Source organism: Ambystoma mexicanum, chromosome 6q (genome assembly GCF_040938575.1).
Source record: "Ambystoma mexicanum isolate Mex_15411 chromosome 6q, UKY_AmexF1_1, whole genome shotgun sequence".
Classification (NCBI taxonomy): Eukaryota; Metazoa; Chordata; class Amphibia; order Caudata; family Ambystomatidae; genus Ambystoma; species Ambystoma mexicanum.
The window spans coordinates 282,100,696-282,117,888 of record NC_090937.1 but is presented as its reverse complement, the minus strand read 5'-3'; the positions used below and the strand labels follow the sequence as shown (position 1 = coordinate 282,117,888).

The 17,193-nt window shown below is 44.6% G+C and overlaps 1 protein-coding gene across 4 annotated transcripts in view; it reads right to left on the bottom strand.

Annotated features, from left to right (window-relative positions):
- The window catches only part of HACD4 (3-hydroxyacyl-CoA dehydratase 4), a 335,173-nt gene that overhangs the window by 89,648 nt on the left and 228,332 nt on the right, over positions 1-17,193 (bottom strand). For all 4 annotated transcript variants that reach the window (XM_069630757.1, XM_069630758.1, XM_069630759.1 and 1 more), the window contains one exon: positions 994-1,100. In XM_069630757.1, the coding sequence (XP_069486858.1) occupies positions 994-1,100 (107 nt within the window). The remainder of the gene's footprint in view (positions 1-993; positions 1,101-17,193) is intronic.

Genomic DNA, 17,193 nt, shown 5'->3' with positions numbered 1-17,193 from the left:
AGTGCTGCGCAACCTGTTCGCCTCAAGGTGGGCCTGGTGAGGAGGTAAGAGTTGCTTAATGTTGAGTTTATGTAATGCTTAATGTTGAGCCTTTTGCCACCTCCCGTGGTTGTGCATGTGTGTACTGCTATGTATTCTTATATTCATGAGCATGTGAATCCATGCAAGACCCCATGCTGGAGAAGGAACAAGTTACTTACCTGTAACTGTTGTTCTCCAGCATGGGTCTGGCATGGATTCACATGCGAACCCTCCCTCCTTCCCCTCTGCAGCTCTTCACTTGGTCATACTACCACTTTACATGCTACCAAATCTGAGGATGTCTGCCAGGGGAGGGGCTTAGATAGAGGGCAGTCATTGGCTGGGGGCAGTATGACCCAGAGACCAGTGATTGGTTACTACTAAGAAAGACAGTTCAGAAACGAAACTGATACTGATTTTTTCTTTACCTAGGATTCCCAGCCTGATGACGGGGAATATTCATGAGCATGTGAATCCATGCCAGACCCATGCTGGAGAACAACTGTTACAGGTAAGTAACTTGTTCCTTATTGCCAAGGTGTACAAATGCATGGAAACCAGGGACCGCAGATTTTCGTGAATGTAACACTTCAGCATTAAATGTATCATTACTGCACAGAGGGGACCGTGTGCACGGATGTGCATTTGTATTAAATCCCCTCTGTGTAATACCCAGGGACATTTAATATCACCCTCAAAGTGTCCAAAACAATCATTGGTACACTTCGGCCAGTCATTGTTTAGTGTTTGGTAAAAATCTGATTGTTCTTAAAACTTGTGGAATGCACTGATTTCTGTTACTGAGTGAGCAATGTTTTGTGGCACCTACCTATCTAAGTCCAGTTATCATTGTTTGAGATTTTGCCTTACCTCCAAAGTTCGTTTTGACAGAGCTAGATACACAACCAATGCTTTTAAAAAATACAACACACTATCATTTGTTACTATGAGCATACAACACACGTGACTTACCTTCGCAAAGAACTGAGAGCGGGTACGCTGGAATCCATAGGGTATGGCTGAGCCAGGTCAACACGGGAAACTCTATTTCCATTGATGACAGCATATCATAAGTGTACCTATGCAGAGACAAATGGTGAAGATGGATATAGTTGCACTGTTTGTACCACAAAGTAAACTAGAAAGCAGGGAAACAATTGAGCTTAAGGTTTAGCATGGGGCCATGTTTACTATAATGAAGAGCAGATTATATGAGTCCACTATTTTGAAGGTAGAGTCAATGCACATAGCACCTGGTGGTGTTAACTTCAGAGGAGAACAGAAAGGCAGACTATTGGCCAGCGCCGCCCTCTATTCTTCCGGTGGATCTAACTGTTTTAGGTTGCGATTGGACTTGTACAGTCTCATTGTTGCCATCACCCATAGCACTTGTGGCAGTAAAGAGAAAAGTGTGAAGACTGCACCTTCGATTCGGCCATTGTTGACTTTGCATGAGGGAGTAAGGAGACTCCTTCAGTAGACACGGCCATTGCCCATAATATTTCCCTTGATTGAGCCCTTTTGGATGGTCCAGGTGAAAGTTGTTATAGGGTAACTTTGGTGTCGTAAATACCCTACAGTGATGATCAATGTCCATACACAGACCAGCTGTGGAGCCATAGCAGTGAATCCAGGTTGCTTTATTGTACATATGTACATTTATACATATCCAGTTACTTGCAGGTATTTACAGGATACATGGTTAGGTAGATATAAGCATATCAAGTAGACCGAGAGACACCCACCGGCCATCCTCTCACATCCAGCTCAGGCCCCCAACTGACATTCATGGAACACACACACATCACACTCACTCAACATTCCACTGAGCTGTCCATCATACATAAACCAACATTCTATTGGCATGCATTCATGGCCAGTGAGACTGAACAGTACTAACTCACATCATAACTTTGGAAGTGCATTTCGGCACTGGCATGATTTTTCTGTGAGAACTGTTATCTTTTCTACTTACAAGCAAAACATGTATAATACATGGGAATAAAAAGCTGAAAAGGAAATAGGAAACCAGGTAAAGAGATTAATACCTAAGCAGAATCATTATTCTAAGAATGAAAACATGTTTTCAAGAGTGGTTTTAATACATCCTTCCCATTGTTTTCTCACAACCCTCACAGTTCACCAATTAGGATTTCTCCAAATAAATTGAAAGCACACGTTTCTACATGCAGTCTTCATTTGATTTCTAGTGTTCTTTCATTTAGGCCTTTTCCTTGATATATTTTCAGAAACTTCAAGAATGAGTCCTTGGTAATTCTCCAGCATGGGGTCTTGCATGGATTCAAATGCTCATGAACATTCGCCGTTGTCAGGCTGGGAAGCTAAAACTGCTTGTCCCCTCTATAGCCTATCAGTGTCACTTTCAGTCATACTGCCCCAGCCAATGACACTCGTCCTAAGCTCCACCTCTGGTGGCCATCTTCAGATTTTTATGGCACATTTCTCGCGTTGGGAGTCCTCATGTTTCGCTCCTCGAAATCAATTAGGTTTTCACTCTTTTTAGCCTATTTTTGTGAAAATTCTTAATCTCTTCATCGTCTACCATCATGTTGTGACTACCGGCAGCAGGGACCCATTGCCGGAGGAGATCCCAAGTCCCTCGTCGGATCTCTAGAACGTGGCACAACAGGCCCAGGCTTGGGCCATAACACCATGGCAGATGCCACGAAGAAAAGTCTTTTCATGTCATGTGAAAACTGCGGCCTCAAGAATATCTTCATCGAGGAGCGGCACCCCAGGTGCATTTACTGTCTACATTCTGACCACAATGCGTACGGATGTCCCATTTTCCAATCCTTTGCCTCAAAGAAACGGAAGGACCGTCATTGGAGGGTGGTGCCGTAGACCGAAGAAGGGAAGGCCTCTGACGTGGCCTATGGGCGTAGTCATGCCTCTTCCAGGGCTGGCAGGTCCAAAGAGCGTGCTCCCTCTGGTAAAAAGAGGTTGAGGTCCTTTGAAGATGCTTCCTTGGTGAAGATTCAAAAGAAGGTTAAGTCACACGTTCCAACGCCTTCTTCATCAGTGGTCACCGCGGCTACGGGACCCAGTTCAGAGTAAGCTGGTCACCATCACCGGTTCCGTCGACTGTTAGACACCGGCAGGCTGACTGCCTCCATCTGCGAGAAGGCCACTGGCATCAGCAGTTGAACACAGGTCTTCGCCGAAGAGCAAGTTGTCCAAGGACCCGTCACCAGCTCACTGTCATCGACTCCGTTGTCGACACGAGCCCCACCTATGAGTTCTTCATAGATGACCCCATCTATGAAGACTGCTCTTCCTTCAACGGCTGCAACGCCAACGGGTTCGTCCATGACAGTCACCTTTACCACTGCAACGGTTACCACGCCAAGGGTTTCCTTGCCGCCTAAGCCACCGTCAGCAGTTCCGACGACAGCCCCGTCAATGATGGGCCTTTTCCTGCTCTGCAGGCTCTAGTCGTCGCCTCTTTACCTAAGGGCTCTGGTTTGGTGAGAGACATGTCTCCCGCTCAGGAGTTCCTACCTAGGCTGCACCACTCTTCACTCTAGCACCTCTGGGATCCGCCAGGAGGTCTCCAGCAATATAGACCAGTTCTGAAGGAGACCTGCCCGAGAATTTTTACTCAGCTCAGAAAGGGGGCCAAGGGGAACCTGACCCCATTCTGCCAATGCCTCATCAGGGGTCACCAGCCCACTGGACTTTCCAGCCCTTTAGCCCACCACGGGGCACATCCGGTACCTGCACTTGCTGCACCTGCTCCTGCACCAAAGGACACGTCCCTGGAGATCTTGACCACGTTGCACACACTGGTGGCTGAAATTCAGCAGTGAACTGCTGCCGTCCCTGTTCCAGAAGGAGCCCTTTTAGGCCGTCTTGGGCTCAGCCGACTTCACCTCATAACGCCCCTGTTACCCCTCAGCCATTGCCAGTCACACTGCCCCCTGTGACAGAGGAAACAGCTCAGACGGACACTGACAAGGACACTGTCACAACCGGTACACACACACGGATGAGTTTGATGATTTCATTTCCGTGGATGGGGAACCCCCCCTGATGTCGATATGCCTTCCAGGGCCTCTCCGACGAACGAGATTGGTTAATTGCACTCTATGATATCTAAAGCTATCAAGCTGTTCATCTTAGTACCGAAGGAAAAGGTTTCCTTTTTGAATGACAACAGTCCACCAAGTAGACCATTGTCTCATTTCCCCTTTTGGATGACATATGGGAGGAGGGCCTGGCGGTCATGAAGGCCCCTAATATTGACAAATGAGACAGTTGGAGAAGTAACAGGTTCCAGATTCGGCCCCTAGGTATCTCAGGTCCCAGCCCTCGCCAGACTCTGTGGTCTCAGCCAACACTTGGAACATGTCGTCCAACCCCTCGTCTTCATTTATGGTTTCTCCGGACCAGGAGAGGGAAAAGCTAGATGCAGCAGGGAAGCGCATCATTACTACGGCAGCATCGACAATCAAGACCGCCAATGCCCTCGTCATTCTGTCAAGGTACGACAGGGAGTTTCTGACCACGTGATCACTGTCGCCCTCAACATCGCAGACTCTGGCTTTCGCCAGATGGGCAATGATGTGGCCTTCTGCTGCCGGGGTTGGCTCAAGGCCACCAACTGTTTGGAAAGACGATGGACTAAACTCTGCAGGCCATTAAGACAGACACAGAGACAGTGCATTCTCTGGGCACCCTTCAGCAGAGAAGGACGTCCTTTCGCTCCTCTAAAGTGTGAGTCTCTGCTGGCGAGGGTGTGGGAAGGTGGGTGACCTGATTCATATGTGGTGGACATGTCCTCAGGCACAGACATATTGGAAAGAGATCCTGAGCCACATTAAGGCAATAACGAAAGTGCAGCTCCCCATGGATCCAATAGTGATACTGCTAGGAGAGGCAGTCGAAGGTATCTACGCAAATACTGGGAATAATTCTGCGCTCATAACCCACATGTTGAGCGCCGAGAGAATTAACTTAGCACACGTGTGGAAAAATAAACAAGGACCAGTAGAGGCCATGTGGTGGGCCAAGCTATGGGGAGTTATGGCCTTAGAAAAAGTGACGGCTTTGGCATACGGTTCATATTCAAAATACCTGAACACGTGGATGCCGCTCCATGAATTCACTAGAGACAATGAACAAATGTACTTTAAACCCAGAGTATTACATAAAATCTCCATTTTATGATCAAGGGAAGCAGAGATGAACTACTTTGAGAAAAACTGCACTGACATGTAAATGAAATGCTATATGAACTCAACCGAACATTATTAATATGCGGACAAGCGGGGAGAGGGTGGGGGAGTGAATGTTTGTTAATGGCTTAACTGTTACACTCAAGAACTCAATGGAAGGAGTCAATGAGAATCGCAAGACATGAGAGATTGAATGTTATTAAGTGTACCTTTTATATATGTTTGTAACCTGAGAATTTGAGAAGAAAAGCAAAATAAAGTTTGTAAAAAAAAAAAGTGTGAGTCTCCAAGTCATCCAAAGGCTACACCCCCACCTATCGTCAGCCTTTCCGCTTCACCACCAATGAGGCTTATAGGGGACGCTCCCAGGCCTACGGCAGTGGCACGGAACGTCATATCTTTCCATCCAGGACGCAGATGCCGAAGCAGGCCTGAACAGGCCTAGGACCCACGCCCCCACTTCTGCACCCTAGTGGGAGGACGGTTATCGCAATTTGTTGACCAGTGGTAAAAGATCACCACAGACAACTGGGTGCTCGATGTCCTTCACCAAGGGCACGCTCTGGAATTCCAGGACAAATGCCCTCCAATTTCCTGTGGTCCGTGACAACAACTGCACTGGGCACAACTGCTAATGGAGGTTCAAGCCATGCTATGCAAAGGGGGGATAGAACCTGTCCCTCAGCGCCTCCGGAGCTCAGGAGTGTACTGCAGATACTTTCTGGTAAGAAAGAAGCCAGGAGTGTGGAGACCCATTATAGACATGTGACGCCTCAACAAGTTCCTCAAATCCTAAAAGTTCAGGATGTTCACATTACAGCAGGTGCCCGGCCAACTGGAGGAGTGAGATTTCGCCATTATCAGTTCAAAGCCCTGCCCTTTGGCCTATAATTGGCCCTGAGAGTGTTCACCAAACGCATGGCCATGGTGTCATCGCATCTGCACCGTAAAGGAATTCACTTCTAGCCTTACCTAGATGATTGGCTCATCCAGTTCCGCTTGCACACGCTTGCAATCTAGCAGGCTGCAGAGAGCATCCAGTCCCTTACTTCTCTGGGGTTCTCGATAAACTATCAGAGGTCCTGCGTAGTTCCATCTCAGAACGCACTATTCCTGGATGGATGCCTCAACACACTCTTGTGTCTAGAAACTCCCTCGGAGGAGAGGATGAAGACCATCCTGGGAAAGGTCCACGGCTATCGGCAGATTCCATTGCAACATTCCGGTCCATCAAGTCCCTGCTGGGAATTATGTCCTCCTGCATCCATCTTGTTCCCTTTTGCAGACTGTAGATGAGACCCCTTCAAGAGTTTCTGGATGCCAGATGGCAGCAAGTCACTGGCACATGGACCGATAAGATCGCCCTCAAGCAGGCATTCCGCCAGGCCCTGCAATGGTGGTCGGATCACCCGTATATCACGGAGGGGGCTCCCTTTCAGATCTCGGCATATGAGGTGACAGTCACGACCGACGCCTCCCTCGAGGGTTGGGGGGCCCACACAGGACATTCTCACGCCAGATGAGTGTGGTTCTCGTAGAAGGAGTTGCACATCAACATCATGGAACTACGGGCAGTCTTCTGGGCCCTCAAGTCGTTTCAGTCTCAGCTCCAGGGGAAGGTGGTGCGAGTCTGCATGGACAACACCACAACCATGTTTTACTCAGGATACAGGGCGGGACGTGCTCCCCCCCCCGATTGCCCTAGAAGCACAGAATCTTTGGCACTGGGCCATTGCACAACGTGTGTAACTCATCCCATTTCACCTGGCAGGCATTAAAAACACCATTGCAGACTCTCTCAGCAGAGAGCTATGGTCCTGCCACGAGTGAGAGCTTCAACAGGCGCAAGTGTCTTGTCTCTTCAACTAGTGGGGTCGCCCTGACATTGACCTTTTTGCTACAGATGCCAATGCCAAGTGTCAGAGTTTTCCAGCAGGTACCTTCAGCCAAGGAGTCTAGGGGATGCCTTCTCGTTCCCTTGGAAGAGCCTCTTCCTGTACGTTTTCCCACTGATTCCGCTGTTGCTACATGTGATCAACACACTCAGATGTTACCACTGCAAGATGATCCTCACTGCACTGGCGTCGCCCAGACAGATCTGGTACTCAGACCTTCTCCATCTATCGGTGGTTCCAGCCACCAAACTGCCTCCACTTCTCGACCTCCTCTCCAAAGAAGGAGGGTCAATCCTGCACCACAACCCAGCATCTGAGCCTCACCGCCAGGCTCTTGCAGCCCTAGAATTTGGATACTACTTGCTGCCTTTGGAATGCAAGAAAATTCTGGCCAAGGCCAGGGCCCCCTCTACGCTTTCTTGCTACAAACACAAGTGGAAGCGCTTTACAGTGTGGTGCTGGCCACGGAAGAATTCTCTGCTATGTATGATGCTGCTGCAGCTCCTCCCATACCTGCTCTCTCTGGTGGTGAAGGCTGGCCTTGCCCATGCGTCTATCAAGGTCCATCTGGCCGCCATCTCCCGGTACACCCGGGCTCCAGGCAAGCTCGGCCAGTGGTCGCGCAGGCTTGTTAACAAGTTCCTCAAAGGCCTCATCAGAACATTTCCTCTCGTGAAGGCTCCTACCCCTGCATGGGAGTTGAAGGGGGTACTGTCAAAGCTGGTGGAGCCTCTGTTTAAACCTATGCATTGGGCCTCTTTGAAGTTTCTATCATGGAAAACCACCTTCTTGGTGGCAATCACTTCTGTCAGGCGAGTGGGGAGATACAGACTCTCTCCTGTAAGACTCACTAAGCAGAGAGGTGGAAACGAGGAGTGCAGTGATCAACGAGTCACTAAGGAACAGGAAATGAAGGAGCAAGGTGGTACATTTATGAATACAAACCAATCTAAATCTACCATAAGCCTGATATTCGAAAGAATGTCTCCTAGGAAGGATGGCTAATCTTAAATAGAGCTAATGTGATCTGCTTATTCCATCATGTTCTGGGTCTGAGATCTCTATTGACGAGCAACCTTCTTATAATTGAATTTCCAGATGAAGTGAAGACAGGTTGGATATGGTTATCCTGTATCCATCAACGCCATTGATATCACAGCTACTAATGGAGGAAGCGTGTTGGTTGAGGCCAATGGGATTCGACCTATTAGAGCACAAAGAAGTAATCCCCAAGAAGCATCAAGCATCAAGATCAAACTCAGAACCATCAAGAGCCGTAAGGTTTAAGGCGGAGGACTACAGAAAGCAGGAAGCAACAAGAGTCAAACAAAGTGGGCTCAAATCATCCTAGGACTCCTACAGAGCAAATCACAACAAGAGTGAAAATAAACCTATAGACAACGAAGGAGGCGAGGAGAACTGGAAATGGTTAGCAAGGCTTCTGGCTGAAAAGATGGGAAAGCCATAACACCAAGTAACTCCGGAGTGCCAACAGTTCAAATTAGCAATTTGGAACACAAAGTTGTTCTCCCACTTGTTCACGAATGAAGATCTTATCGAAGGAAACTACAACGTAATTTACCTAGAAGAGACATGGTTGAGAGAACCCCCAATTTTAGAAGGCATATCATCTGCCTAAATTTGGCTACAAAAGGAGAGAGAGGCCGGCATATGTCTGGCCATTTGATAGCCATTAACAACCGATTGCAATTTGAACTTTTAGAAGAACTCAACCCAAGCCCATCCATCCAACTATTAGTGGGCATAATACCTACATAACGTGACAAATCGGAGAGTACTGTCTCCTTTATAAATCTATACTCGAACCCAAGAAGGCGGGAACTGCAAGACTTTCCGGAACAGGTGGTTTCCCTTATCGATGATCAGAGAGAAAAAAGGAGGGATCTCTACTTTGTCTTGGGAGGAGACTTGAACTCTCAATGTTTTGACAAAAACAGAAGAGAACTCGCAGATGATCCAGTGGTTACAACAGAACCTTGTATAAGGGGGCAACGCTGGAGAAACACAGTAACCGCAAGAGACATACTGATCCTGAACGGAAATACTGCTGATGACACGCCAGGGCCGATGACTTGGAGAGGGAAGAACAGAGGCCAAATCTTAGATTACATCTGCGTATCACGTAATATGATCAGGTCAATTCAATCATTAGTGGTTGAGGGAAAGGCTGTCACCGATCACAACCTCCTATCCAAAACCGGGATTGCTTTTGGGCAGAATGTAGGACTTGGGTACTCCGGCAACCCTGAAGTGATTCCAGGTAGGAACAGATTGAGGATTCGAACGAGGAACATAACATCCCTGACCGAAAATCTCCATCTGGCTATATCAGAGAGTATTGCTAAAATAAACAATCATCCTATCGATTATTCTAGCTTATTGAAAGCCTTTGAAAACAAGAAAGGGAGTGGGAATAAACCCATTATCCGTAGGAGCCATGTTTTCGATTAAGCCACTCTTGAAAAAAAAAGGGAATAAATCATTCCATAAGGGTCTTGGAGAAACAGGCAACGATAGGGGCACAAATTGAGATCCACAAACTGAAACAACATTACCGAAACTAGTGTAAAATTCACACAAAATGGCTAGTACATCAGGATGCAGAGAAAATGCTGCATAACATAAGGTCAAAAATAATTGTCTGAATGCGCCGCAGGAAGCTTTACTAGCAAACTCGATTTTAGCAGTAATATGGATTAAATACTATTCAAAATGTTATGACCCTAAGCAATCGGACCCAGTAACATCTTCAAGGAAAAGTAAAACGTGGGACCAACTTGACAACACTCTTCCGGCTGTTCAAGAGATCATTATTAAACTGAATAGCTCTAGAGCTCCGGGCCCAGACGGGACGACACCAACGTCCTTCTGAAAGAGAACCCGATACAATGGTCTATCTTTCTGATGACTCTGTTTGATTACATAATGAAATCTAGGCTAGTACCACAGACATGGAAAAAATCGGTGATCATCCCTATTTACAAAAAAGGTCCTAGATCCGAGCCAAGTTATTACCGCCCTATCGCGTTGTTGGACGTGGCAATGGAAGGTGTTTGCATCTCTAGTATTGAAGAACTTGAAGTGGTGCATCGGATCGGGCCACAGGGATGAATGGCAAGCAGGGTTCGTCAAAGGTGTGGGGATGTCACTTAACATCTTTATTATCAACACTCTGAATGCCCAAGTGGAAAGAAACAAAGGAAAGAAGCTCTTTCTGGCCTTCATAGACCTGACCCAGGCCTTTGACATCGTTAGGTGCCCGAAACTATGGGGAAAACTACAACGGTGGGATGTCCTAAAGAAGTACTAGAAGTCATTCAAGATCTGTAGTTGGACACGTCAATGAACATCAGACTGGATAAATCAGGCCTGCTCACAAAAGCAATTTGGACCAACAAAGAGCTGGAACAGGGCTGCCCCCTGGGACCCAAACTCTTTAACTTGTTAATTTCAGATCTAAAGGATGCATTTCACGATGTCAGATTGGCCAACATATGATTGGGCGTCTTTTATATGCAGACAATGTAGTCCTGCTGGTTCAAACACCTGTGGAGCTACAGAGACAACTTGATGCATTGTATAAATACGTAGAAGCTAATGGCCTGAAGATAAATTCAGCAAAATCAATGAAATTGGCCTTTGAAGTTGGGCCGAAGCGTAGTGTCAAAAAACACAACGCGTGGTATCTAATGGGAAGAAGAATCCTGGAAGTGAAGGGATCATGTTTGAACATAAACAAAAGGGATGTCCGAAGACTAGAACTGTTAAGAACTAAAGTGAAAAACAGGGCGAGTCAAGGAAGGATACTGTTGAAGAGATTTTGTAGATTCTCAATCGCCCGCTGATTTTGTTTTACTGCATGAAAGTTTTACCTATCCTAATGTATGGCGTGGAGTGCTCATTTTAATTTCGGTCGGCGAACTGGTTAAAGATCAAGAGGCTCTTTTGGAAGAGACTCCTCAGGCTACCAAAGTGCACGCCAGGTAAACTGCAACAACATTAACCATTCTACTGCGGTGTAGGCTGAAAGGGACGATGAGGAATACATGGGAGGAGCATCCAGTCAAAAGAAAGTTACTAGGGGTAAGTAATTGTTCTTCGATTGGATTGTGTCCTCCCTTGTATTCCTCATCTATGATAGACTCCCAAAGCAGTATTAGTTTTGGCATAGGGAGTACACATTTTGTAATCAAGGGTTGTTATGAACCGAATGAAGGACTGCTTTCCCAAAGCTTTCATCCTGACTTAAGGTGAAATCAAGGCAGTAATGCTTTGTAAAAGTGTGAATGGTAAACCAAGTGGCTGCCTCACAAATATCTTTTATTGGAACCCCTGTTTGCAGAGCAGAAGAAGTAGCGATGCCCCTAGTGGAATGGGCTCTCAGGCCTTCTGGGGGATCTTTCCCAGCCAGTCTATAGCATTCAGTAATAGCTCATATAATCCATTTGGACATGGTATATTTAGTTACTGCCTGTCCCAGTCTATGACCAGTATATCCTAAAAACAGCTGGTCATCTAGACGAAACTTTGACATTCTTGAAATGTAGAAACTCAGAGCCCTTCTTGATTCAAACCTGTGTAACCTTTCCTCTTCCTTGACAGGGTGAAGTAGTGGGCAAAAGGTAGGTAATACTAACTTTTGTCCCAGATGAAAATCTGATATATTCTTAGGTAGAAATGAAGGTTTTACTTTAAGGACGACCTTGTCCTTATAAAAAACCATAAATGGTGGTTTAGAAAATAGTCAATGTTCAAAGACCTTGGCCGTGAGGCCAGCGGTGCGGGCTGCACTCCTATGTCCACTGCAAAGTGGCTTATTTTCAGTGAGTCAAAAAACCATCTCACTAGTACTCACAATCTGATGCAAAATGCTTATATTATATATATACTGTTTATTCGAACAAAAAAACAAACAAATGTCATCAATTAATATTTCTTCTTAATGCAACTGCTTTCTGGGATAGGCCAATGCATTTCGGACTAGATCCTTCATCAGGGCCTGTATATAATCATAAGTCACACAAGTTAAAGTCAAGAAAACACCAAAAAGAATTATCAAACAAGCAATATCAAGTCCATAGTCACGGTTGGCAAGTATGCACGAATGTGCAAAACATAGCAGTCAATAAATACCACATTTCCAGAGCATTAATCCCACGTATAAAAGAAACGTAAATATGCATCACCAATAAAAAGTGCCACCATTTCATGCCCATCAGTGCACAAACCAGATAAAATATTAAATATACGTACGGAAAATTGGAATGTTGAGAAATTAAGCGTATAACCATACCAATGGAGAGAAAACAGAAATGTCATTTAGTCATTACCCAGAGTCACATCACTTAGACATAATGCTAGGGAACTGATATTTACACTGACCTGGTCTCCCTGTAACAAAATGAAGCCTCCAAAAATGGCTGCACGTTCGCTAGCAGAGATCGCAGTATTTCCTCTGACACGAACAATTCTCGAAACAACAATCTGTAAATATATGTATCCATTAGGTGGTACTCTAGGTCTACTCTAGTTATCATCCTTACGGCTGTAGGCACAAGCTTACCTAGTGCTGTATACAAACTCGTCTCAATACACGGTGAAACCGCAGAAACGCGCGTCTCACTAAATATCTAGTGTTGTTTAAAGGTTACCATGGGAACCCCATGGTGATAATACCTTTGCTAAGTCAACCAAATATGGCGGCCATGTTAGAGTGGTATGTTCGCTACCTATCTAGAGTGAATGTTAGTGGAAATTCGAATGTGCATCATAACACTACCTAAATCATCTAATTTAGAATTAACACTTAAATCTATGCGTTCTGATTCTGAAATATAGCTTATAAAATTTAGGAAAAATCTCCTTACATAAAATAAAATAAAATAAAATTAAAACTATACTTGACCAAGCTGATATAGTAATGAGTCTTCAATATACAAATGCAGAAAAAAGGAAAGAAAAGGAAAACAAGAAGAAAAATGACTATTCGCTTGTCACGTGCATGTAGTACAATAAAGAAAAAAAGTGGTAAGATCAAAAATTGAAAATGCGAGAATAGGATATATATATTAGCCTGGACTTTCAATGAATTCTAACACATAATTATAGCATCTCAAAAAACGAAAACATTCACATAGAAAGCAACTCAAATCAAACTCAGAAACGCGCGTTTCACTGAATATCTAATGTTGTTTAAAGGTAACCATGGGTCCCCATGGTAATAGTACCTTTGCTAAGTCAACCGAATATGGCGGCCATATTAGAGTGGTGTGTTCGCTGTAAATATTAGTGAAAATTCAAATGTGCATCGTAACACTACCTAAATCATCTAATTTAGGATTAACACATAAATCAATGCGTTCTGATTCTGAAATATAGCTTACAAAATTCAGGAAAAATCTCCTTACATAAAATAAAAACTATACTTGACCAAACTGATATAGTGAAGAGTCTACAATATATAAAAGCGGAAAAAAGAAAAGAAAACGAAAAAGAAGAAGAAAAATGACTACTCGCTTGTCACGTTCATGTAATACAATAAAGAAAAGAAAAAAAGTGATGAGATCAAGAATGAAAATGCGAGAGTAGGATATATATGCTAGCCTGGACTTTCAAAGAATTCTAACACATATTTATAGCATCTCAAAAATGAAAACATTCTCATAGAAAGCAACTCAAATCAAACTCCTCGTTAATTCCATCAGGAGCAAGAGCGTCCAATTTATCAATCCAAAAAGCTTCTTGCTGTGCCCTCCATTTCTTCATATCTCTGTTATATTTTTTCGTGGGTAACACCTCCAATACTGCATATCTCAATTGTGCGAGAGAATGTCCTTTTGCTTTAAAATGTCTGGCCACAGCCGAAGTCATGTTGTTATTGCGGATGCACGATTTATGTTCATTTATTCTTATCCTTATTTTCCGTGCTGTTTCTCCTACATAATAGATGCCACAAGGGCATCTAATAGCATAGACAACGTTCTCTGACAAACAGGTAGCATGGAACCTCAACTTAATTTTTGCGCCAGTTTTAGGATGCATTATTGTGTTTCCCTTCATCACATTGTTACAATTATTGCAACTCATGCAAGGATAAGTACCAGGATGTTTATCCGGTTTTCTGGTCGAGTCTTTACCTCTTGTGTTCACCAACATATTCCGTAAGTTGTTGCTTCTCTTGTAAGCAAAAATTGGTGGTTGTGGGAACAGATCCTTAATTCGGGAGTCACTCGTCAAGACATTCCACCTGCTCCGAATGATGTCTTTTATTTTGTTACTTTGTATAGCATATGTAGTAACGAAAACAAGTTCAGGTTTAGCCTTTTCTTTTCTTTGTGTGAGCAATTCTTCTCTGGTCATTGTTCCTGTCTTGACAGTTGCTGCTTGCAAATCTGATTCGGGGTAACCTCTTTCTTTCAATCTTTCTTTAAGATATTCCAATTGTCTCTCGCAATCTTCTGGATTGCTAACAATCCTTTTTATTCTTAGCATTTGACCAAAAGGTAAATTGCGTAACATATTCGGAGGGTGAAAGCTCATACGGTGAAAGAGATTGTTGCGATCAGTCTTTTTTGTGTAAAGCGTGGTATCGATCCTGTTCCCATTAATCACTGTTTGAACGTCTAGATAGTGTACGTTAGGATCACCAATTTCAAGTGTAAATTGTAGACGTGTGTCTATACTGTTAAGGTATCCTAAGAAGCTATCCAAATCTTCTCTTTTGCCTGACCATATTCCAAAGATGTCATCAATGTATCGAATCCACGTTTTCAGATACGGTTTCCATCTTTCGTTTTCAAGAATATTCTGGCTTTCAAAAGCATACATGAAGCTGTTGGCATAAACTGGCGCCATGGTTGCCCCCATAGCTGTCCCGGATATCTGTCTATAATATTTATGATCATACTGAAAACAAGAATGTGTGGCTATAAACTGTAGTAAGATCATCAGAAACTCCTTGTTTGCTCCGATGTCTCCTGTTTGAAGTAGAAGATTCTCAACTGCTTCCTGGCCTTGATCGTGAGGTATACTGGTATATAAACTGACCACGTCGATCGTAAAAAGTATGTCCTTTTCTTCCAATTGCATCTGGTTAAGTATCTGTAAGAAATGAGTAGTATCTTTAACATATGTAGGAGTATTTTGTATAATAGGTTGCAAGAAATAGTCTATATATGTGCCAAGAGGCTGTAAGATACTTTCTGTCGCTGCCACAATTGGTCTTCCCGGAGGTTTTTCCATTCCTTTATGTATCTTTGGCAAGGTGTATAAATGCGGCATTTTGGGGTGAGCTGTAAATAGATATAATTTAGTTTTTTCTGTGATCCATTGATTCTCCAAAGCCTCATCTAGGAGTAATTTGAGTTCATTTCTTACTTCCAAAGTAGGATCGTGTGGCAACACTTCATATGTATTTACATCCGCTAGCTGTCTGAGGCATTCATTATGGTAATCTCCAGTGTTCTGTATTACTATAGCGCCACCCTTATCCGCTGGTCTGATTGTGATGAAAATAGTGCCTGCAACTCACTCACCGTATGGGCTGATGTTAACGCTACTAACAAGATGGTTTTAAATGTTAGCAGTGTTAAAGGACAGGAATGAGTGGTTCAAATGGTGTACACATGAGAAATTTCAAAACAAGATTAAGGCCCAAATAGGAACTTGAAAAGGAGAAGGAGGGAACACGTTAGTGAGTCCCTTTAGAAAATGTACTACCAAATATATTTTAAAATGTTTCCTCAGACGAGCGCTTGAAGATGGTAAGCGCTGCCAAATAACCTTTAATGGTTCCAACCTGGAGCCCCAGATTAGACAAATGCAGCAGAAAAGATAACACCTCTGGTGTTTTACATAGAAAAGGATCCACATTTTTATACCTGCACCAGCTGCAGAGTTTGTTCCAAACGCAGTAATACAAAGACTTCGTTGCTGGCCTTCTGGCCGAAAGCAAGCTCTCCATTACGTCATCTGGGAGGTCCAAATCCTTGCATGACAACCTCTCAGAAACCATGTATGAAGGTTGAGCGTGTTAACTTCTGAATGGAGAACCCAAACCTCATCTCGCGAGAGAAGGTCCTGTCTTTGTGGAAGACATTTTGGAGGTCAGATGGACATGTCAGGTCCGGGTGCCACGTCCTCCTGGCCCAATCTGGAGCAATTAGGATCATGGATTTCCAGAACTTTCTCATCCTCCTGATCACGTGAGGAATGACGGGGACTGGAGGAATCTTGTACAGAAGTGGAAAGTCTCAGTCCACTACAAACGCATCCCCTAGAGCTCCTCTTGGGGGAAATTACCTGGAGCAGAACAGTTCGCACTTCTGGTTGACACTGGTCGCGAACAGATCCACTTGAGGGGTTCCCCAAAGGGTGAAAATTGCTTGAAGGACTTCCTGAGCTAGTTCACACTCATGGGAGACTGTGCTCTGCCTGCTAAGAGCGTCCGCCGCCGTATTCTCCACTCCGGCCATGTGGACTGTCGATAAGGAGATTCATTCTTGTATTGCCCAGAACCAGAGCTGCATTGCCTCTTCACCCAGTGGTAGTGACCCTACGCCTCCTCTCTTGTTGAGGTAGTACATGGCCACTGTGTTGTCTGTCATTATCAGGACATTCTTTCCCCGTGCAGAGGGCAGAAAAGCCTTCAGCGCTAGTCTGATTGCTCTCTGCTCAAAAAGGTTGATATGTAGTTTGGACTCCGATGGAGACCAACGACCACTGAATCGTTGGTATGGGCTCCCCACCCTCTGAGTGAGTCATCCGTAACTCCCGTGATCTCCGTCCATGGTTGCCAAAAAGGTTCTCCCGTCAGAATGTTGTCCATGCAGGCCCACCACAGGAGATCCTGTGTGACTCGATTTGGAACCCGAAGTAGGTCTGACATGTTGCCCAAGTAAAATTGAGACCATTGTGTCCTGAGAGCCCATTCAAGGAATCTCATTCTCAGGCGAGCCTCTGGCATCAGGAAAATGCAGGATGCCATGAGGCAGAGCAACCTCAAGAGGTTGAAGGCCAGGAGATGATCCAGGACTTGTTCGGGAGAATGTGTCCTGATC